The 22,169-nt window shown below is 54.9% G+C and overlaps 1 protein-coding gene across 1 annotated transcript; it reads left to right on the top strand.

Annotated features, from left to right (window-relative positions):
* The first annotated feature begins 1,233 nt into the window (after nt 1-1,233).
* On the top strand, nt 1,234-20,767 carry LOC146813104 (olfactory receptor 5V1-like). The gene is made up of 2 exons (XM_085615262.1): nt 1,234-1,405; nt 20,010-20,767. The coding sequence occupies exons 1-2, from the start codon at nt 1,237-1,239 to the stop codon at nt 20,765-20,767; spliced, it is 927 nt and encodes a 308-aa protein (XP_085471388.1). The 5' UTR covers nt 1,234-1,236.
* The last annotated feature ends 1,402 nt before the right edge of the window (nt 20,768-22,169 follow it).

Genomic DNA, 22,169 nt, shown 5'->3' with positions numbered 1-22,169 from the left:
GCTTTCCTGGGAAACAGATTTTGGGTGCACTTGGTCTGTTGCCCTCTAGGATAAGCTTTGGTCCGGATCCTTAAAAATTTCTCGTTCAGCCTCTCTTACTGAATCTTTATTTTATCTATCTCATAGACTTTACCTCTCTCCTCTTTACTTATCTCGTTTTACATCCTCTTCTGATTCTAAATGCTGGACTTGTGGTAGTTTGAAAGCTGATCTTCTTCATCTGTTCTTTTTCTGTCCTCCTGACTCTGTCTTCTGGAAAAAAGTTTGGTTGTACCTCTCTTGCATTTTTACATTTTTTGCTTCTTTCTCAATAACTGTCCTCTTTCTCGGTAGTCTTTCTGATTCTTTAGATATTCCTGCACACTCACATGGTCTTTTTGATCTCATGCTTGCTCTCGCATTTCAGCACATAACATCTAACTGGAAGACTCTCACGAATATCTCCATACAAGGCTGGTGGAATACTGTATGTCATTTTCACAGACTTGATGTTGCCTTTGCTTCCTCTTGCAATCCAAAGCGCAATGTAGATTTTTTCTGGCTACCCCTAACTACATACCTAGCTCGCTTGGCTTTGAAGAAATCTGCATATATCAATTCAGAAAATGTTAAACCCCCTTGAAGGACTTCAACTCTCTGCTCCTTGTTATTTGTTATTTTTATTGATTTCCCTGTTATACCAGTTTCTATGCTGATCATTTTGTTTATTGTTACATGTATTAGCTGATCATATGCCGGAATTTACTTTTAGTGTCTATATTTGATCATAATGTTTTTCCTCCCCTTCCTCCGTCTTTCCCTTTCTCTTTTCCTCTTTCTCTTCCTCCCCTTATCTTTAAAATCCTTATAAAATGTTTTTTGTCTCCTTAACATTGATATTAGCATTGTTAATCTTTTATACCTTGTTTGAATACATTTCTTGTTTATGCTGATGTCTTTACTTGTTAACCAATTTTTCAATAAAGCTTTTTAAACATAAAGAGACTGAAAATTAAAAACATACTCGAATTTGAATTATAAATATGTGAATTATTAATTATTATCAGCAGGTGTCTTGAGAGTGTGATCGTGTGTTCATAATTTAATATTGCGTCTCTTATTGAACATGGTTAAATTGTGCCTGACAAGTATCCGCATTTCTGGAACACCTATGTCAGTTTGTGATGGATAATGTGACATTTGTATTTTTTATCACAGATGCTCCTAACATCCTTGCCTGAGTGCCTCCATCAACAAATGGAAGGAGAAAATCAAACTGAAGCAAACACGTTTGTCATTGTGGGTTTTGAGGGTGTGCAACAGCTGCAAACTATCCTGTTTGTAACTTTCCTGGTAATTTACCTTATAACTTTACTTGGAAATCTTCTTATTATGGCAAATGTTTATTTAAATAGACATTTGCACACACCTGGTGCCGATCACGATCCTGCAAAAACCGGGTACGAACCGTCGGACGGAGCATAATCTCCGCCCGACGCGTACCCGGACGTCAATTTTTACAAACAAGGAATTACGATTCGCACGGGTACACCATTACCGTACGATTCGTAAAAAAGCCCGACCGAACAAAAAACACCTACCAATGCGATCCGGGAAAGCGCCGACCTGACGTCAGGACGCACGCAGCCAGCCATTCACGACCCAGGAATCACGATTCGCACCGACGTCACCCCGCACGGTGAATATTTTGCGGCAGCCAAAAACTGCCGGGAAATCAGGACGACGCGAACAAGGACCACCAGTACGCGACGGACAGACGACGCCGCGAACAAGGAGGACCAGTACGCGACGGACAGACATGGACCCGAACCTACGAGTCATCCCTGCCCTCATAGCAGTACACCTCCTCTACAGGTGACGACGCAGACGCCGCAGAAGGTCAGAATAACTAAGGGAGGGGGGAAAGTGGGGTGGGGTGGGGGAGGCGCGACCAGGGCAGGCCACAAAACAACCACATAAGTCACACACCACACATGGCCTGGACATACCTGACTCCCATGCCCTGGTCACCACGAGGGGGTGGGGGCGTGTCCTGATAAGCCAGCGACCGCCACAATGGAAGTCCGTCACCACGCGAACCGGCAACACAACCAGACAGGTACGTCCCGTACCCACGCCTGAAGAGCGTGGGTACGAGTCGGACCACGCCCACACACGTCACCCCAACAATGGCGGGACGGATCGCACCCACGTGGCAAAGGCCTGGGTACGGGCCGCACAAACATCACAGAGCGTGGGGACGGATATGTACGGACCCTACCCCCACCCCGTATGCAAGGAGCGTACCCCCAACCCCAACAGTGAAAGTACGACCCGTACCCCCACCCGCGTATGCATGGAGCGTACCCCCACCCCAACAGTGTAAGTTCGACCCGTACCCTCACCCGCGTATGCATGCAGCGTACCCCCCATGCCAACAGTGTAAGTACGACTCGAACCCCCACCCACGAATGCAAGGAGCGTACCCCCCAGCCCAACAGTGTAAGTACGACCCGTACCCCCACCCGCGTATGCAAGGAGCGTACCCCCCATGCCAACAGTGTCAGTACGACCCGTACCCCCACCCGCGGACGTACGGAGCGTACCCCCACCCCAACAGTGTAAGTCCGACCCGTACCCTCACCCGCGTATGCATGGAGCGTACCCCCACCCCAACAGTGTAAGTTCGACCCGTACCCTCACCCGCGTATGCATGCAGCGTACCCCCCATGCCAACAGTGTAAGTACGACTCGAACCCCCACCCACGAATGCAAGGAGCGTACCCCCCAGCCCAACAGTGTAAGTACGACCCGTACCCCCACCCGCGTATGCAAGGAGCGTACCCCCCATGCCAACAGTGTCAGTACGACCCGTACCCCCACCCGCGGACGTACGGAGCGTACCCCCACCCCAACAGTGTAAGTCCGACCCGTACCCTCACCCGCGTATGCATGGAGCGTACCCCCCATGCCAACAGTGTAAGTACGACTCGAACCCCCACCCACGAATGCAAGGAGCGTACCCCCCAGCCCAACAGTGTAAGTACGACCCGTACCCCCACCCGCAAATGCAAGGAGCGTACCCCCCAGCCCAACAGTGTAAGTACGACCCGTACCCACACCCGCGGACGTACGGAGCGTACCCCCACCACACCAGTGTCAGTAGACTCGTACCCTCACCTCGAATGCATTGTGCGTACCCCCACCGTGTATGTGCCAAGCGCACATATCCAGAAATCGGAGGTGTGTGTGCAGAGTCCACCCAGCAGTGCCCTGAGACAGGAGGGGTGGGTGTGGAGTCCTCCCAGCAGTGCCCTGACACAGGAGGGGTGGGTGCAGAGTCCTCCCAGCAGTGCCCTGACACAGGAGGGGTGGGTGCAGAGTCCTCCCAGCAGTGCCCTGAGACAGGAGGGGTGGGTGCCTATCACTCCCAGCAGTGCCCTGAAACAGGAGGGGTGGGTGTGGAGTCCTCCCAGCAGTGCCCTGACACAGGAGGGGTGGGTGCAGAGTCCTCCCAGCAGTGCCCTGACACAGGAGGGGTGGGTGCAGAGTCCTCCCAGCAGTGCCCTGAGACAGGAGGGGTGGGTGCCTATCACTCCCAGCAGTGCCCTGAGACAGGAGGGGTGGGTGTGGAGTCCTCCCAGCAGTGCCCTGACACAGGAGGGGTGGGTGCAGAGTCCTCCCAGCAGTGCCCTGACACAGGAGGGGTGGGTGCAGAGTCCTCCCAGCAGTGCCCTGAGACAGGAGGGGTGGGTGCCTATCACTCCCAGCAGTGCCCTGAGACAGGAGGGGTGGGTGTGGAGTCCTCCCAGCAGTGCCCTGACACAGGAGGGGTGGGTGCAGAGTCCTCCCAGCAGTGCCCTGAGACAGGAGGGGTGGGTGCGGAATCCTCCCAGCAGTGCCCTGAGACAGGAGGGGTGGGTGTGGAGTCCTCCCAGCAGTGCCCTGACACAGGAGGGGTGGGTGCAGAGTCCTCCCAGCAGTGCCCTGAGACAGGAGGGGTGGGTGCGGAATCCTCCCAGCAGTGCCCTGAGACAGGAGGGGTGGGTGTGGAGTCCTCCCAGCAGTGCCCTGACACAGGAGGGGTGGGTGCAGAGTCCTCCCAGCAGTGCCCTGAGACAGGAGCGGTGGGTGCGGAATCCTCCCAGCAGTGCCCTGAGACAGGAGGGGTGGGTGTGGAGTCCTCCCAGCAGTGCCCTGACACAGGAGGGGTGGGTGCAGAGTCCTCCCAGCAGTGCCCTGAGACAGGAGCGGTGGGTGCGGAGTCCTCCCAGCAGTGCCCTGAGACAGGAGGGGTGGGTGTGGAGTCCTCCCAGCAGTGCCCTGACACAGGAGGGGTGGGTGCAGAGTCCTCCCAGCAGTGCCCTGAGACAGGAGGGGAGGGTGCCTATCACTCCCAGCAGTGCCCTGAGACAGGAGGGGTGGGTGTGGAGTCCTCCCAGCAGTGCCCTGACACAGGAGGGGTGGGTGCAGAGTCCTCCCAGCAGTGCCCTGAGACAGGAGGGGTGGGTGCGGAGTCCTCCCAGCAGTGCCCTGAGACAGGAGGGGTGGGTGTGGAGTCCTCCCAGCAGTGCCCTGACACAGGAGGGGTGGGTGCAGAGTCCTCCCAGCAGTGCCCTGAGACAGGAGGGGTGGGTGCGGAGTCCTCCCAGCAGTGCCCTGAGACAGGAGGGGTGGGTGTGGAGTCCTCCCAGCAGTGCCCTGACACAGGAGGGGTGGGTGTGGAGTCCTCCCAGCAGTGCCCTGAGACAGGAGGGGTGGGGGCCTATCACTCACAGCAGTGCCCTGAGACAGGAGGGGTGGGGGCCTATCACTCACAGCAGTGCCCTGAGCCAGGAGGGGTGTGTGCAGAGTCCTCCCAGCATTGCCCTGAGCCAGGAGGGGTGTGTGCAGAGTCCTCCCAGCAGTGCCCTGACACAGGAGGGGTGGGTGCAGAGTCCTCCCAGCAGTGCCCTGACACAGGAGGGGTGGGTGCAGAGTCCTCCCAGCAGTGCCCTGAGACAGGAGGGGTGGGTGCCTATCACTCCCAGCAGTGCCCTGAGACAGGAGGGGTGGGTGTGGAGTCCTCCCAGCAGTGCCCTGAGACAGGAGGGGTGGGTGCCTATCACTCCCAGCAGTGCCCTGAGACAGGAGGGGTGGGTGCCCATCACTCCCAGCAGTGCCCTGAGACTGGAGGGGTGTAACACATGTGTGTGAGGCCAGAATTATCCACATGCATACTGGCTACAAGGGAACATGTCCCCATGAACACATGTCAACAGACTCCACACACAAGTACAGTGATCACCAAGGATGCCACGATTGTCGCAGGTGGAGACATGGCCCTGCATGCATGGCCAAAGTAGAAGGGCTCCGTCACACACACAGCTCATGTAGACACAGCTCTGTGCTAAACATTGGGAACACCCTGCAGGGAAGAAAGCTGGGTACACAGAGGAAGGAATACACCCTGGGACAAGTGCACCATGCATGAACATGAACAAAGAAAGTTAGCCAACACCTTGTGATGGCACACAGATCACAGGGTCCCACCAATGAGCAGTACACTACTACATATCCCACACACCCAAACCCTTACACACCACCCAAAACCATGTAGCAGCCCCACCAACACCAATACCAGCATAGCAGTAGTGTGATAATGAAAACAAAATTAAGCTTTATTCAGCATGAGCACAATGTCCGTGGATCGCAGGCAGTTCAATCTTCACAAAGCCCATAGGGCAGTCAATGATTCTCAGCTGGATGGGGGACACAGTGGGATGCGTGTCCCCTACCTTGCCTGCACAGTCAAATGGCATCGTCTTCCACACTGGTGAGGGCATCAGGGGGGGGGGAAGCAACAGGCACCGCAGGGACATCAGGGCAAAGGGGCGGCGTTGTGGGTGCAGGGATGGAGGACTCCACCACAGGGGGTGGGTCAGTGCCAAAGGCGGAGGCCAGGATGGCACTACACACCTTTGCAAGGTCCTCCAGGGAGTCCCCTGCTCCCGAAGGGACCTCAGGCCCCAAGGAGGGGGGGGGGTCAGAGGGATGGGTCGCAGTGCCACCGGGGGAGGGTGGAGACAGGGGGGGAGACTCAACCACCCTGACCGGGGACCTCCTTGACCGCTTGCGTGGTGGTGTAACTGTGGGGCTCAGGGACAGAGCGGCCATGAAGGAGTCCTTGGGGGAGATGTGGCCAGGAGAGCTGAGGGGAGGGGATTTGGAGGGAGTGGACTGGGTGGAATGCGGACTCCCACTATGGCTGCGTGTCACACGTTTGCCCCCCGACCCAGTGGGTGTGCCTACCTCACCCTGTGTGTGCGTGTCAGGAGGAGTGCGGTGGACCTTCCCTGCTGGTGTGGTGCCCGTGTCCGTTGATGTGGGTGCATGCCGACGTCTGGGTGTACGTGTGACAGGCATGGGAGTGGGAAGTGTGGATGGGGCAGGGGTAGGTGGGGGGAGGTCGCGCTGCAGGAGACCCACTGCTGCAGTCAGTGTGGAGTCGATGGACCTCAGCAAGTTGCGTTGGTCAGCCTGCGATGAATGAATGCCCTCCAAGAAAGCCTCGATGTTGGTGAGGGTTTTGCCGTGGGCATGGAGGACATTAAGGATCGCAGCCTGACCAACCTGCAGTTGCCGCTGGATGTCCACAGACTCTGCATTGGCGGCAGCAGTGGAGACAGGGGCAGGGGGTGCGGTGCCTGGCAGGAAGGAGACATGCTGTGACCGGGCACGCTGGGAAGGGACACGAGCAAGTGGGAGGCGGCTGGTGGAAACTGAGGGGGCGGTGCGAGGTGTTGTTCCGCTGTCAGCTGCTGGTGCAGCCTCCGCCCACTCGGAGACATCGTCCCCGGACCTGTCAGCTTCGTAGTCTGATGTGCCAGTCGACAGGTCCTCGGCCACACTCTCCTCCGCCTCTGTCCCACTCGATGTGCCAGACCCGATGTCACGGCTGGCACTGGTGCTCGGTCCCTCCGCCTGGTCTGTGTCCATGTCTCCCTCTGTGTCCCCCGACGATGCTGTGGGCAGGGTGGAGAGACAGAAATTATTCAGACACCTGTACACATCTGTCACATGAGTCCAATCTACATAGGTAACATTGCATGGCCTGAAAAGGAAGATCCCTAACATCTACTGAACAGGGTACCGATGTAGGGCATGAGACACACAGTTGGTTGAGCCACCATGCCACTGAAATACCATGGAGAGCATGAGACAATAGCTAAACACAGGAAAAGGAGTCTGACATAGCACCCAGGCCCTGGGGACAATCCAGCACTGCATCTGCACCACACAGCGTTGGCGAAAATACCGATGACCAGGGACCATATCCATGAACTTGAGACACATGCTGCATAGGTAATGCTGAAAACATGCACAACATGACTCGGTCACTGCACATTGCGTGTGTGTCCAGGCACATCACACACTGCCCAAACCCCGCAAGTGGTAATCAGGATTTAACACATAGGCATTGCCCGCCCCAACAAGACCCTACACGAGGCAAATTGTTGAGACACAGGTGGCACCAACATCTCATAGTCTGGGTGATACACACAGGGGCAGGCAAAAAGCAAGATTGGACGCCAAACAGCCAAGGTGCGCCTGTACAAATAATGAGGTACCAGTGCCCATCCTCAGATGAGTATAACAAGACACACAGGCACTGGCAACTGTGAGTATGAAGAAGGACAATCAGGTCAGGCTGCACAGTGGACACCTGTACAAATTAGCACGTCTATATACATGGTGACAGGGGACAATGGCACAGAGCACAACTTACGCTGTAGACACTGACAGTGGCCACGTTTATGATGACACATACACCACTGAGGAAAAGGTGCCCCAGGGGACAGTAGTGGGCACGCAACTACATGCTACTGAATGGTAATGACTGCAACACACGTCACCATCCCTGCACTATGTGTATCGCACACTCATGCACATCATGTCACAGGCCACTACATAGGACATGCGCGCTGTAAGGCATGACACATGAGAGACCAACTCCCATGTCTGGAGTCAGCATCAGTGCCAACTGACATGGAACCCACATGCAGTGAACTTGACAGTGCACAGGCAAGGTCCCACAACCTGTTACACACCACCCCCACACATGATGCTACAGACATTGTTCCCGTGGACAAAGCGCCAGCCTACATTACCCTGTGAAGGAGTGACTACACACAGACCAGGGAACACATTGCAAGGAGGGGAAGGGTGGCAGGGGCACAGCGCTATACTGGGGCAAACAGGATCTGCACAGCACCTTTAAACCCTGCCAGTGGATTCATGCTACTGTGCCCTTACAAATGCCGGTGACACACAACAAACACACATGTACCTACCCCCTTCCGGCTGCTGCATCGCCTGTAAGCGCCTCTCCAGGTCTGGAAAGACCACCGGCAGCACACGCCTGTGGAGGTGGCTCAGACGGCGGCGGCCGCGGTTCTTGTGGCTCTCAGGTGAGTCCCCCAGCAGGAGCCGTGCAATCCTCCGCGTCCAGCACCGGATATCCTGCCAGCGTTTCCTCACCTGGGGCAGGCTCCGCCTCTGACCATCCACACCCCTCACGGCACTGACGGCGGTCAGCCAGATCTGCTCCTTGGCAGTGGCGCCTACCTGTGAGGAGGAACAAGTGACACCACATCAATACACCAGCCACATGTCACAGAGAGACATATGGGTACAAATTAGCTGGTTACAACAAGGCATGTCATGCAGCCAACGCATTGCACCTTTGTCATAGGGACATCATCCCCTGGTGAGGGAAAAAGCACTACGTGCCACAGTGGGTACACAGGTGGAATGATGGCAATGTCACAATCAATGATCAAGGCTCACACTGTGCATCACACCCACCCCTCCTGTCTCAGGGCACTGCTGGGAGGACTCTGCACCCACCCCTCCTGTGTCAGGGCACTGCTGGGAGGACTCCACACCCACCCCTCCTGTCTCAGGGCACTGCTGGGAGTGATAGGCACCCACCCCTCCTGTGTCAGGGCACTGCTGGGAGGACTCTGCACCCACCCCTCCTGTGTCAGGGCACTGCTGGGAGGACTCCACACCCACCCCTCCTGTGTCAGGGCACTGCTGGGAGGACTCCACACCCACCCCTCCTGTCTCAGGGCACTGCTGGGAGGACTCTGCACCCACCCCTCCTGTGTCAGGGCACTGCTGGGAGGACTCCACACCCACCCCTCCTGTCTCAGGGCACTGCTGGGAGTGATGGGCACCCACCCCTCCTGTCTCAGGGCACTGCTGGGAGGACTCCACACCCACCCCTCCTGTCTCAGGGCAATGCTGGGAGGACTCTGCACACACCCCTCCTGGCTCAGGGCACTGCTGTGAGTGATAGGCCCCCACCCCTCCTGTCTCAGGGCACTGCTGTGAGTGATAGGCCCCCACCCCTCCTGTCTCAGGGCACTGCTGGGAGACATCAGGCAACCCCCCCCTGGGACCCCCCCGACAGTACATGGCATGTGTGTTACACCTGGACGCAATGGCAGAAGTCACAGTCACCACATAGGGACAGTCTGTGGCAGTGGCCTATGCACTCACCTGATAACCTGGTCGCCCATACAGCATGGAGTACTGTGGGAGGATCACATCCAGCAGAGCCATGTTCTCCTCCAGGGTGAATGGCTGTGTCCTCTCCACAGCCCTTGACATGGTTCCAGGGAATCAGTAGCAGCAGCTGGGTCGACGAATGCAAAGATGTGCAGGCAAGTGCTCCCTCATGGGACCTGGCTGCCTTATATGTGCCCTTCTGCCCAGTCTCATGCACAGGAGTACAGAGAGATTGGTCACTCACATTTGCATCCTATGTTTCCACCAATCCCTTCAAACCTAGCAGTCTGTGGGTTCTCTATCGGTTTCATTCTCCTGCATGATGTCAGCCCCACAAACACATTGCAACAAAGTAGACAAATCCCAACTGACTTCTGCTGTGCACCTTCCAGAACAATTTCGAATTTTGAACTTGGTCTCCATGACAACCAGCATGCATGTAGGCCTTAATACTTGTCCCCTATGTAATTTGGAGCATCACACACAGGTACGGTGCGTGTGGGGGCCCTAGGGCACCCCAAATGCATGGCAACGGCCCGTACATGCATGCCTACGCTCTCCATCACTTTTGGTCTGCACGCGTATGCGTACTCGTAGTGATAGTGAGCGTAGATGTGAGTGTACGGTCCGTACCACTACGGGTACGCATACGCGTGCAGACCCATAGTGATAGTGAGCGTAGATGCGAGTGTACGGTCCGTACCACTACGGGTACGCATACGCGTGCAGACCCATAGTGATAGTGAGCGTAGATGCGAGTGTACGGTCCGTACCACTACGGGTACGCATACGCGTGCAGACCCATAGTGATAGAGAGCGTAGATGCGAGTGTACGGCCCTATCACTATGGGTCTGCACGCGTATGCGTACCCGTAGTGGTACGGACCGTACACTCGCATCTACGCTCACTATCACTATGGGTCTGCACGCGTATGCGTACTCGTAGTGGTACGGACCGTACACTCGCATCTACGCTCTCTATCACTATGGGTCTGCACGCGTATGCGTACTCGTAGTGGTACGGACCGTACACTCGCATCTACGCTCGCCATCATGATGGGTACACATACGGCAGCACTCCCACAGTGATTTGGGAACATGCACAGGCCCTCTCAGCAGCAGTACGGCGGATTTTACACATCACTGTGGTGATAGGCGACACACATGTAGGAATAGGGCGGACATACTTGTCCATGGATGGACATACTTGTCCAGGAATGGACATCAAGGCATCGTCTGTGCATTACCACATGTGTGTGGCACAGGTGTCACAGGCTGTGATGTGGAACATGCCTCCTGAGTGGAGAAGGCACCAGATGTATGATGAGATGTGTACATGTGTACTGTGTGAGGGTGCAATGTGTGCCAGGCATGCCCTTGACTCCTTTGACATGTGTGCATGTGGGACTGCGCACTTGGGGTGAGCGTCACTGGCATGGCATGGACACCAACACACGGAAGTGTCCCATGATGCCCGGTACAGGGGTCATGACACATGACTTATCACTACCCACAGTGCACAATGTGACTATGCCATATACGTGTCCGGGATTTACATCAGGTTGATGTTGTAGCACCCTCAAAAGCTGCAGCCGTTGCAGCAACCAACATGTGGCTGTGTGTAGATTGTCATTGCACACTGTTCCCAACACCATGCCACATGTGTTATCGGATGTGAGGTGCACATGTATGCAAGGGACACGGAGTAGCATGACAAGGCCATGTCAGCAAACTCACAAGGAATGTGTGGGGAGTCATAACATGTGCACCTTCATGGCAAGGTGTGTGGGCTGGACTAGTGTAATGTCATGTGACCTGTGGCTCAAGTGTTCCGCTGCCAGTCTCTGCAATCGGCATCACACTTCTGCTGATGTGTGGGTGTATGTCACTCCTGTCTTGCGTCGGGCAGTGCACTTGCACTGGGACACAGCTATTTCCATGGCGTGGCATGGGGAGGTTCTCAATCACCGTGTGTAGCTGGGTCTTGGAAGGAGTGTCACCTTGCATCCATACGTGTCCTGGGCATGTAGCACATGCCTGACTCCCTATGTGGCATGTGTGTATTGCCAGATTTACATGTGCTCAGTATACATGAGTTGTTCTCGTAGTGCACTCACTCTTCCTTGTCACTTCCAAATTACTGCAGAGCGCCTCCTGTTGCCCGAAGAATTCCAGACTTGGCCACCATGCAGGAGAATGACAGGATCCGGCTCTACCGCTTCACCCAACCGTTGATTCTGAAGCTGACGGCGAGACTGGCACCACACCTGCAACCGCAGCACAGGTATCCTACGGCACTGACACCCCAGCTGAAGGTAATGGCTGCCCTACATTTCCTTGCCACGGGTACCTTCCAAAATACCATAGCTCATGTTGGTGGCATGTCCCAGAGCATGTTCAGCGGTGTGCTGCATGATTTCTTGGAGGCCATGTTGATTCACCTGGATGACTTCATCAAGTTCCCAACCCCTGAACAGATGACTGAGGTCAAGCGTGGTTTCTATGCCCTGGGAGGGATGCCCCATGTCATTGGGTCCATAGATGGGACACATGTAGGTTTGGTACCACCACACGCACGGGAGGTGGCGTACCGCAATCGGAAGCACTACCACTCCATCAATGCCCTTGTGGTGTGTCTGTCCAACATGGTGATTTCACATGTCTGTGCTCGTTTCCCAGGATCAGCACACGATGCCTACATCATGAGGCGTAGCGGGATGCCTGATATGATGATGCAGCTGCGCAACGAACGGGCATGTGTTGTTGGTGGGTACAGTCTGTCTGTCCTGTATTCTGTTTGGCCGACCAGCACGACCGCTTCGCCAGTTCTAACGATATCCATGTGCTTTCCATTTAGGGGACGCTGGCTATCCCAACATGCCTTGGCTGCTGACACCTCACCGCAACCCCATCACGCCGGCCCAGCTCCGCTACAACACCGCCCATGGCCGGACAAGGCGAGTGATAGAGAGGACGTTTGGCATGCTGAAGAGCCGATTCAGGTGCCTCCACAAGACCGGCGGCGCACTCCCATATGCCCCGGCGAAGGTCTGCAAGATCTTCATGGTCTGCTGCATGCTGCACAACATGGCAGTTGAAAGAGCTGTGCCACTCATCCTGAATCAACATGACGAGGACCATCCACCCGTGGAGGACGAAGGGCTTGGCAATGGGGCTAGTGATGTGGAGGATGTGGAGCCGCAAGAGGACATCCGGACTCGGCTCATACGCGACTTCTTTGCTTAGTGGTGAGTACCAGTGTCTGAGTGTGCACGCCTTGGTCCCCGTGTGGCATGTGTTGTGATGCGTGTCTCCACCTGCATGTATGGCACGTGAGTCAGAGGTGTGTGTGGGTGTGTCACTGGAGTGATGGTGGCAGTGATGGTAGTATTTCCCCACTCATAATTGTGACCTAGCATGTTGTCATCCATACATGTGTCGAGTCAATGCACATGCAAGTGGCTGTGCGTTTTGTGGCTGACTTCTTGTGTGTCTCTCTTCCCCAGGTACCTGCGCATGCCGTCTTCTGGTTGCATTGTTGTGGCACTGCTATTCCTCATGGACATGGCATCGTGGGCTGACTCAGCGTTACAGGCACGGACACGTTTGGAAGTCTCCATGGGGTAAGGGATGCATCTGGGGTGTATTGGGTGTGGCAGTTGTTCACGATGTGTGCACACTGCCCCGGTCGGGGTTTGGTTCCTCAGCAGACATGTGGCATCCCCATGGGACACGACATGCAGCTGGGTACACCTGAATAGATGGGCTGCCTGGTTGTCAGTCATCAGTGATGGGATAGTGGATTGTGATGAAGGCATCAATGTGTGTGACACTGCCCTCGGACACATACGGTTAACATTGTCTTGACATGGCGTGGGACTTCCACATCAGCGGATGTATGGTGTATGGCAGTCTCTCCGTGAGCAGCTGTGGGTATTTAGCTGTTAGCCGACACTTGTGTGCCAGTTCCATGGCTATCACGCATTTGTGCTGCAGAAGGGGGGTGCCAGTGTTGGAGCCACATGTTACTCCACATGATGTGTTCATGTGTACTTCAAGTTGCCTCTGCAATCCCAAAAACATGACTATTAAAGGTGTCCCTATGCCTCCAAGGTGCCTCTTCTCAGTCAATGCTGGTGTGTTGGCACGGTGCATCCTGCATGTCTGGCATGGTATTCCCTGATTGTGGCTATGTGTCAATGTGTCGAGTGGCAAGATGCAAGCTGTGTGTGTGTGCTGAGACTGTGTATTGGGCATGATGTCCATGACTGTGTGGGTATTGTGACATGTGCCATCCCCATGCATCCAACGTTGTCCATGACCCCATTCTCTGCATCCACCAGACTCAAGCTTGCAGGACATGGTTCTGCCACCTGTCTACACGTACCTGGGTGCCCCCCAGGACACGGGCCAGGATCCCTGACCTCTGCGCATGACTGTTGCTGTACTCAATGTGTCTGTCAGCACGGTTGTTCGGCCACCCCCTCAGCTGGTTCTGACCATCACGGGTGTGTATGGTGCTCCATGTCTGTCTTGCCTAAAAAACTGTGACCCATGTGTCCTGTGCCAGACTCAGGCCCCAGGGTGTGGATGGTTGAAGTGAACAGATGACTCAGGCATGTTTAGACTGTACAAGACACATGTTAGGTAATAATGCTACCAGCAGGCATCTACTCTTAATAGTGTGATTTATTATTGGGGGGGGGGGGAGGCAAAGTGAGGGGCTTTCCGGGATTAGGGAATCCAAAGTTCAGTAGGGGAGTTGGTGTCCTTGCCATTGGAAATCCTCAGAGTCCATGCCACAGTCTTTGTCAACATTGGTCAGCCAGTGACCAGCAGGGCCATGTGGCAGAGAATGTCTCTTGATGCTGTGATGCTGTTGCTCCAGTGGGCCAGGTGCCAGGCCAGGTGTCCTGGGAGATGGTGATGGAGCAGCCACCCTCACGGTCCTTTCCGTGGACGACCCGGCTTCCTGCGGGGAACCTCAGCAGCAGGCCGTGACGACGTCTGGGATGCTCCGTCGGATGTTTCCTCCTCCTCCTCATGATCCCTCCCTGTGGGTGGTGATGTTCTCCGCCTTCTGGCACAGGGAGGGTCGGCCATGGTGTCGGCCATCCGACGGAGTTCAGCGTGAATCCCCTGGGACGCCGTCACTTGCTCAGCCTGTCTGTCCTCCATCCTCCGTTGGTGTAGCTGTAGACAGGCTATTAGCTCCGCATGTTGCTGGGCCTGCTGGACCTTGATCCCCTCGAGGACAGACACAACCTGGGCCATGCCCGTGGTGTCCTGCCGGTATGAGTCCAGGATGTTACGGACATGGGAAAATACCGGATCCCCAGCCAACTGGTCAGGCTCGCGCCTCCGCCGTCCTCCACTCCCACCACCCCTCCCACTTGCGTCTGGCCTGCACTTGTGGGCACATCGGGTCTCCGGGACCCCTGAGGGGTGGCATTGGCGTTGTCGCCTGCCTCCTCCTGGGTGCCCGGGACACCGTGTCCCTCCTGGCGAGCCTGGCTGCATTGTGGTGTTGGGGCAGGGATCCTGGGTGTCTCCTGGGATGTGGCAGGAGTGGGGGTGGTGGTTGGCACGGTTGTACCTGACGCAGGTGCTGCAGGTGGTTGGACACCAGAGGGGCCAGGTCGGTCGGGGTCGTCCGCAGAGTGGTGAGAGTGGTCGCTGCCGGTGGGATCGGTCTCCTGCAGATCCGGGTCCTGTGAGTGTTCCCCCCCAGTGTTGGGGGGTGCAGCACGACGTTGACCTGTGTGTGAGAGAGACAATGTTAATTTGGATCCATGCAACATCCATGTTTCATCCGTTACAAAGTTGGCACATTTCCTCTTGGAATTAGGATCTGTCTTGCATTCCACTCACAGTGCACTTGTGCATGTGTGTGTCCCTTGGGCACCAATTTGGCCCCTTCAACTATGTGTGGCACAGTCTTACTTGCTGCGTCAAGTGTGACTGCAGTCAGCAGTGGAGTGTGCATGTGTGGCGAGCTATGCATTTGCGCCTTCCTTGTAGCACTGTACATGTGCACATGGAGTGGATCCACACACTTATATGAAGCAGGTGGCTGTCCTTGTGCTCGTGTACAGGTTGTAACATGGCCCTGCGTTTTGCCATGATGAAGAGGGGGGGTTCTGGCACTGGCCACCCTTGTCTACATGCACGCAGTCCACCTGCTGACGAGCAGACATTCCCACACACCAAAGGACTGATTTGCTCTCCCTGTGTCTCCCTCCTTCTCTGTCCCCCTCTCCCTCCCTCTCTGTCCCCCTCTCCCTCCCTCTGTGTGTCAGCCTCCTCCCTGTGTCCATCTTCCTGTGTCTCCCTCCCTCTCTGTCCCCCTCTCCCTCCCTCTCTGTCCCCCTCTCCCTCCCTCTGTGTGTCAGCCTCCTCCCTCTGTCCGTCTCCCTCCCTCTCAGTCCCCCTCTCCCTCCCTCTCTGTCCCCCTCTCCCACCCTCTGTGTCCCCCTCTCCCTCCCTCCGTGTGTCAGCCTCCTCCCTCTGTCCGTCTCCCTCCCTCTCAGTCCCACTCTCCCTCCCTCTGTGTCCCCCTCTCCCTCCCTCTGTGTGTCAGCCTCCTCCCTCTGTCCATCTTCCTGTGTCTCCCTCCCTCTCTGTCCCCCTCTCCCTCCCTCTCTGTCCCCCTCTCCCTCCCTCTGTGTGTCAGCCTCCTCCCTCTGTCCGTCTCCCTCCCTCTCAGTCCCCCTCTCCCTCCCTCTGTGTCCCCCTCTCCCTCCCTCTCTGTCCCCCTCTCCCTCCCTCTGTGTGTCAGCCTCCTCCCTCTGTCCGTCTCCCTCCCTCTCAGTCCCCCTCTCCCTCCCTCTGTGTCCCCCTCTCCCTCCCTCCGTGTGTCACCCTCTGTCACCTTGGCCCAGCTTCCTGGGCACACACTGTTAGCAGATCTTTGAGTGGCCCTTGGCCTGTTGATGTGAGTTTGTTTCTGATCTCCAGGCACCCATTTTGTCTGCTGTGTGTCTGTGCGCTGCTGCTGTGGTGGTGTGTGCTGCCACTCTTTCACACTGTTGGCTGTTCATTAGCTGCTGGCATGTGCAAAACAGTGCCTTCACCCCCATGTGTTGATGCAAGGCGTCCGCCATTTGCTGGCAAGTCATTCCTGTGTTGGGACACAGTGTTTGTCTGGCTGTGACCTAGGCCATATGGGCAGAGGGCATTGTTGTCTGCTTTGGAGTCGCACTATGTGATTCTTGGTGCCCAGCCTCCCGCCATCCGGGTTACCGTGTCATGTGTTGTTGTCTTCTGTGGCCTGTGACTTGACATTGTCCAGCTGGGTGCATGGGGCATGGTGGCAGCAGTGGCATGTGCCTGCTCATGGAGTGTGGTTGAGTAATGCGATGGCTTGTGGTGGTTGCGTGCCTGTTATTAATTTTGGTTGTGGTTGCAGTTCCCCCCATGTGAGGTGCGTTGTTTGTGTACTCACCCGGGTCTCGGAGTCCTTCTACTCCTTCAACTGCCTCCACCGGCAGTATGGCCATCACCCTCTCCTCCCAGGGATGGTACTGTACGGCTCTGCGGGAGGGCCCTCCTCCGGTGGCGTTGGCCTGGTCGTGTTCCTCCTGTCTCTTGGCTCTGACCCTCCTCCGCAGATCGTACCACCTGTTCTGGCAATCCTGCTTGGTCCTCCTGGTGTCCGCAACAGCATTCACAGCATCGACGATGGTCTGCCACATGGCTGTTTTGGCTGCCTGGCTGGTGCTTCTGACCAATGTTCCAAAGATCTGTGGCTCGACTCTGAGGATTTGATCAACAAGGACCTCCAACTCTCGGTGACTGAACTTTGGATTCTTGGTAGTGGGCATGGTGAGGGGTATGGGTGGGGATGGTGTGGGTGTGGGGGGTGTGTGGATGTTGGGGGGGGTGTGGATGGTTGTGTGTGTGTGTGAATGTGATGAGAGGGTGTTTGTGAGGGTGGTCGTTTGAAGGTGTGCAAGTGTAAGATGTGGTGTCGCTTGTAGTCTGGTTCTGTGGTGTCTGGCAGCAGTGGGTCTGTTGCAAAGGCTCATGGTTTGTGTGTGTGGGCCCTTTTCATTGGTCCATGGGTGGGTGTGGCAGTGTTTGAATTTTGGGTGGGTGTGTTATAAGGAGTGGTGGTGTATTGGGCCTCTGTTTGTTTTTGACAGTTGCAGGTCAGTGATTGTGTTATTTTAGTGGTTGTTGGCCATGTTTAGTGGCTGTGTGCCTTTCGAATGGTGTATTGTTGAGTTGTTTTGTTTTGTCCTTGTTGTGTACGTGCGTTTTGAGCGTGTGTACGGTGTGTACATGGGCCATTTGGTTGTACGATTTTGTCCTTGTGTGTGGCTTTGTAAGACTCGTACATGCGGTTGTGATGTTGGGGCATGGGGTGCGCTCCGTACTTAGGAGGTTGTGTTGGGGGTGCGCCAGGAACGTACTGGGGTGGGGGTACGACTGGAACGTACTGGGGTGTGGGTAGACGGGGCTATGACACGTCCTGGGGTGGGGGTGTGGCTCGCACGTACTGGGGTGTAGGTACACGGGGGGTACGACACGTACTGGGGTGGGGGTACGACTGGAACGTACTGGGGTGTGGGTAGACGGGGCTATGACACGTCCTGGGGTGGGGGTGTGGCTCGCACGTACTGGGGTGTAGGTACACGGGGGGTACGACACGTACAGGGGTGGGGGGGTGTACATGGACGGTGGTACGACACGTACTGGGGTGGGGGGGTGTACATTGACGGTGGTACGACACGTACTGGGGTGGGGGGGTGTACATTGACGGTGGTACGACACGTACTGGGGTGGGGGGGTGTACATTGACGGTGGTACGGCACGTACTGGGGTGGGGGGGTGTACATTGACGGTGGTACGACACGTACTGGGGTGGGGGGGTGTACATTGACGGTGGTACGACACGTACTGGGGTGGGGGGGTGTACATTGACGGTGGTACGGCACGTACTGGGGTGGGGGGGTGTACATTGACGGTGGTACGACACGTACTGGGGTGGGGGGGTGTACATTGACGGTGGTACGGCACGTACTGGGGTGGGGGGGTGTACATTGATGGTGGTACGGCACGTACTGGGGTGGGGGGGTGTACATTGACGGTGGTACGACACGTACTGGGGTGGGGGGGTGTACATTGACGGTGGTACGGCACGTACTGGGGTGGGGGGGTGTACATTGACGGTGGTACGACACGTACTGGGGTGGGGGTACGACTGGAACGTACTGGGGTGTGGGTAGACGGGGCTATGACACGTCCTGGGGTAGGGGTGTGGCTCGCACGTACTGGGGTGTAGGTACACGGGGGTACGACACGTACTGGGGTGGGGGTGCGACTGGAACGTACTGGGGTGTACATTGACGTTGGTACGACACGTACTGGGGTGGGGGTGGGGCTCGAACGTACTGGGGTGTAGGTACACGGGGGTACGACACGTACTGGGGTGGGGGTACGACTGGAACGTACTGGGGTGTACATAGACGGTGGTACGACACGTACAGGGGTGGGGGGGTGTACATTGACGGTGGTACGACACGTACAGGGGTGGGGGGGTGTACATTGACGGTGGTACGACACGTACAGGGGTGGGGGGGTGTACATTGACGGTGGTACGACACGTACTGGGGTGGGGGTACGACTGGAACGTACTGGGGTGTACATTGACGTTGGTACGACACGTACTGGGGTGGGGGTACGACTGGAACGTACTGGGGTGTAGGTACACGGGGGGTACGACACGTACTGGGGTGGGGGTGGGGCTCGAACGTACTGGGGTGTAGGTACACGGGGGTACGACACGTACTGGGGTGGGGGTACGACTGGAACGTACTGGAGTGTAGGTACACGGGGGGTATGACACGTACTGGGGTGGGGGTGGGGCTCGAACGTACTGGGGTGTAGGTACACGGGGGGTACGACACGTACTGGGGTGGGGGTACGACTGGAACGTACTGGGGTGTAGGTACACGGGGGGTATGACACGTACTGGGGTGGGGGTGGGGCTCGAACGTACTGGGGTGTAGGTACACGGGGGTACGACACGTACTGGGGTGGAGGTACGACTGGAACGTACTGGGGTGTACCTAGACGGGTGGGGGTATACATATACGGGGGATACGTGTCGGACGTACGGGGGCTGGGGGGAGTGTTGGGCGCGTATGCGGGCACATGTCTCCATGGTTGCTATAGGTGTTCGGTGCGGACGGTGTTTTTTCCATACGGTTGTACGCTCGGACGCACGGGATGGATCGTGATTCCTCGGTCGGACTTGGATTTTTACGTTTGTAAGGTAAATCGTCCGAGGACGTGTCGGACACATTTTCCGACCCGGGGACGTGTGGGGAAATATTCCCAGTGCGGTTCGTATGGACTTTTTACCATGCGAATCGTGATTGCCAGTTCGTACGGCACTTGTACGATTCGTACGGTAAAAAGACCCGATACGAGTCGTACGGGGACATTTTTTACCGGATCGTGATCGGCACCACCTATGTATTTCTTCCTCACAAATTTGTCCTTCCTTGACATCAATTGCACGACAATTATTTTACCAAATATGTTGGCACATTTCTTTCAGGGAAAAAACTTAATTTCCCTCACAGAATGCCTGCTCCAGATGTATTTTTTTCTAGCTATTTTATCTACAGAACTCCTTCTCCTCGCCATCATGGCTTACGACCGGTATGTGGCGATCTGCAATCCCTTACGTTATATGACCATCATGAGCAAGGCTGTGTGCATTCGGCTAGCAGTGGGAACCTGGCTAGTTGGCCTTGTCGATCCAATACCACACATCATACTTCTGTCAGGCCTCTCCTTCTGTTCATCTCACACCATCAACCACTTCTTCTGTGATGTGACAGCCCTCATGACGCTTTCTTGCAGCAGCACTGAGACAATAGAGACAGCAAGCTACATCCTTGGGTCTGTTATGGGTCTGTTGCCTTTTTCTTTAGTGATGATATCTTATGTCAACATCATCATGGCCGTCCTTAGAATCCAATCCGCACAGGGGAGGCGAAAGGTCTTCTCCACCTGCACCTCTCACCTCACTGTGGTTATTCTATTCTACGGATCTCTGAGTTCTGCCTACATACGACCAACGTCAACTTTTTCCATGAATGACAACAAGCTATTATCATTGTCATACACTGCGATTACTCCACTGTGTAACCCTTTTATATATACTATAAAAAATAAAGACTTTAAAAATGCCCTCTGGAAAGCAAAGAAAACATTGTAGGACTCAATCTGCATGCACTTTGGGCATCTCGGTTGAGTACAAAAACTGCACTTTGTGCAAGTAAATTACCAATCATGATTCTATTGAATGCATGGAATGTTGGGGCTTGCTTAAAAGTGCGGGTTGGTAGGGAACAAAGGGAGGTGGAATAACACAGCCACAGAACGTTGGCATAACATTACACAGCATAGATAGTCCAAAACATCAAACATATGATATAGTTGGACAAGGATCGAAATATTTTGGACCTCAAAATAGTTGAAGGTCACCTCTAAATTGAAGTGGTCACCTAAAGGTGTGCCAAGGCTTATTGACCACCCTGAAAACATATGCAAATTATCTATGGTCCAGAAAGCATTTATAAGTTTGCTTCTTTGGTAAGAATGTGGAATGATCACTCCTGTGGCATAAGGGAGTTTCCATTGGAAAAAAATTGTCTCGCGAATAATAAAATGTCAATGTGCCAATACCACTTTTGCCTTTCATTTAAACATGCAAACAATCCTACACATGGACATTCTGCATAGACAATGTCCTCGAGAAAAGCTACAAATTCCACTTTTTTCATGGAGTACAAATTGTATCTGTTATGGAACTCATGGAAGTTGGTAAATTGCTCCGCCTGAAGGGGGACATTATACAAGACGATTCCAATTCAGAACCCAGGGATGTGCAGTGTGAACACCCATCTGAATGCGAATGGAATACAATTTGCAATGTGAGATATATTAATAGGAGGCATAAAAATGATCAATTTACTGGTGGTTGCACAATGACCTTCCTAATGAATATTGATTAGGCAGGTTTCAATTTGTGAATGGCTGCGAATGGCTGCAAATTCGGGGATGTCAAACTACAAGGGATTACAGACCTCGTTGTATTTTTTAAAAGCATCCCCTTCCCATTGCAGGGACACAGGCTGCTTAAAAAAATGCATTGCGTTTGGGAAGACATGGGAGAACTGCCTGTTACCCCCAACATCACTCACAAGCTTCCCACAGAGTTGGCTTTCCACTTTCCAGACTAGGTAACATGCCAGCTTAGGGTCGCTGTCTGACCAATTGCAATTACAAACCATTGATAAATTATTTTCTGAATTGTAAATATGAGGGGACATCCATTTGTGCCCCCTCCTATTTCAATCCAAAAAAGTTACAAAAGCTATCGTACAATAAGGACAACTTTGCTAAAATTGTAATCGCAGACACTGTGGGCCTCATTTATGAAAAGTGACGCATCACTGCGTGAAAACAGTGATGCGTCACTTTTCACTGTGCCCTCCCTGCGACTCCAATGATGCGTCATATTTACAGTATGACGCATCATGTCGCAAGGAGTCACAGATACGTCAGTATTTATGACGAATCTGTAAGCGCAAAAGTGACGCATTGCTGGAGTGTGT

This window comes from Triturus cristatus, chromosome 7 (assembly GCF_964204655.1).
Source record: "Triturus cristatus chromosome 7, aTriCri1.1, whole genome shotgun sequence".
Classification (NCBI taxonomy): domain Eukaryota; kingdom Metazoa; phylum Chordata; class Amphibia; order Caudata; family Salamandridae; genus Triturus; species Triturus cristatus.
This window is presented reverse-complemented; position numbering and strand designations above follow the sequence as displayed.

Bases quoted from the DNA above. Each gene is read 5' to 3' on its own strand.
- LOC146813104 (XM_085615262.1), top strand. From the start codon at position 1,237: ATGGAAGGAGAAAATCAAACTGAAGCAAACACGTTTGTCATTGTGGGT. The intron at 1,406-20,009 runs CACCTGGTGCCG...CGTGATCGGCAC, and splicing joins TTTAAATAGACATTTGCACA to CACCTATGTATTTCTTCCTC.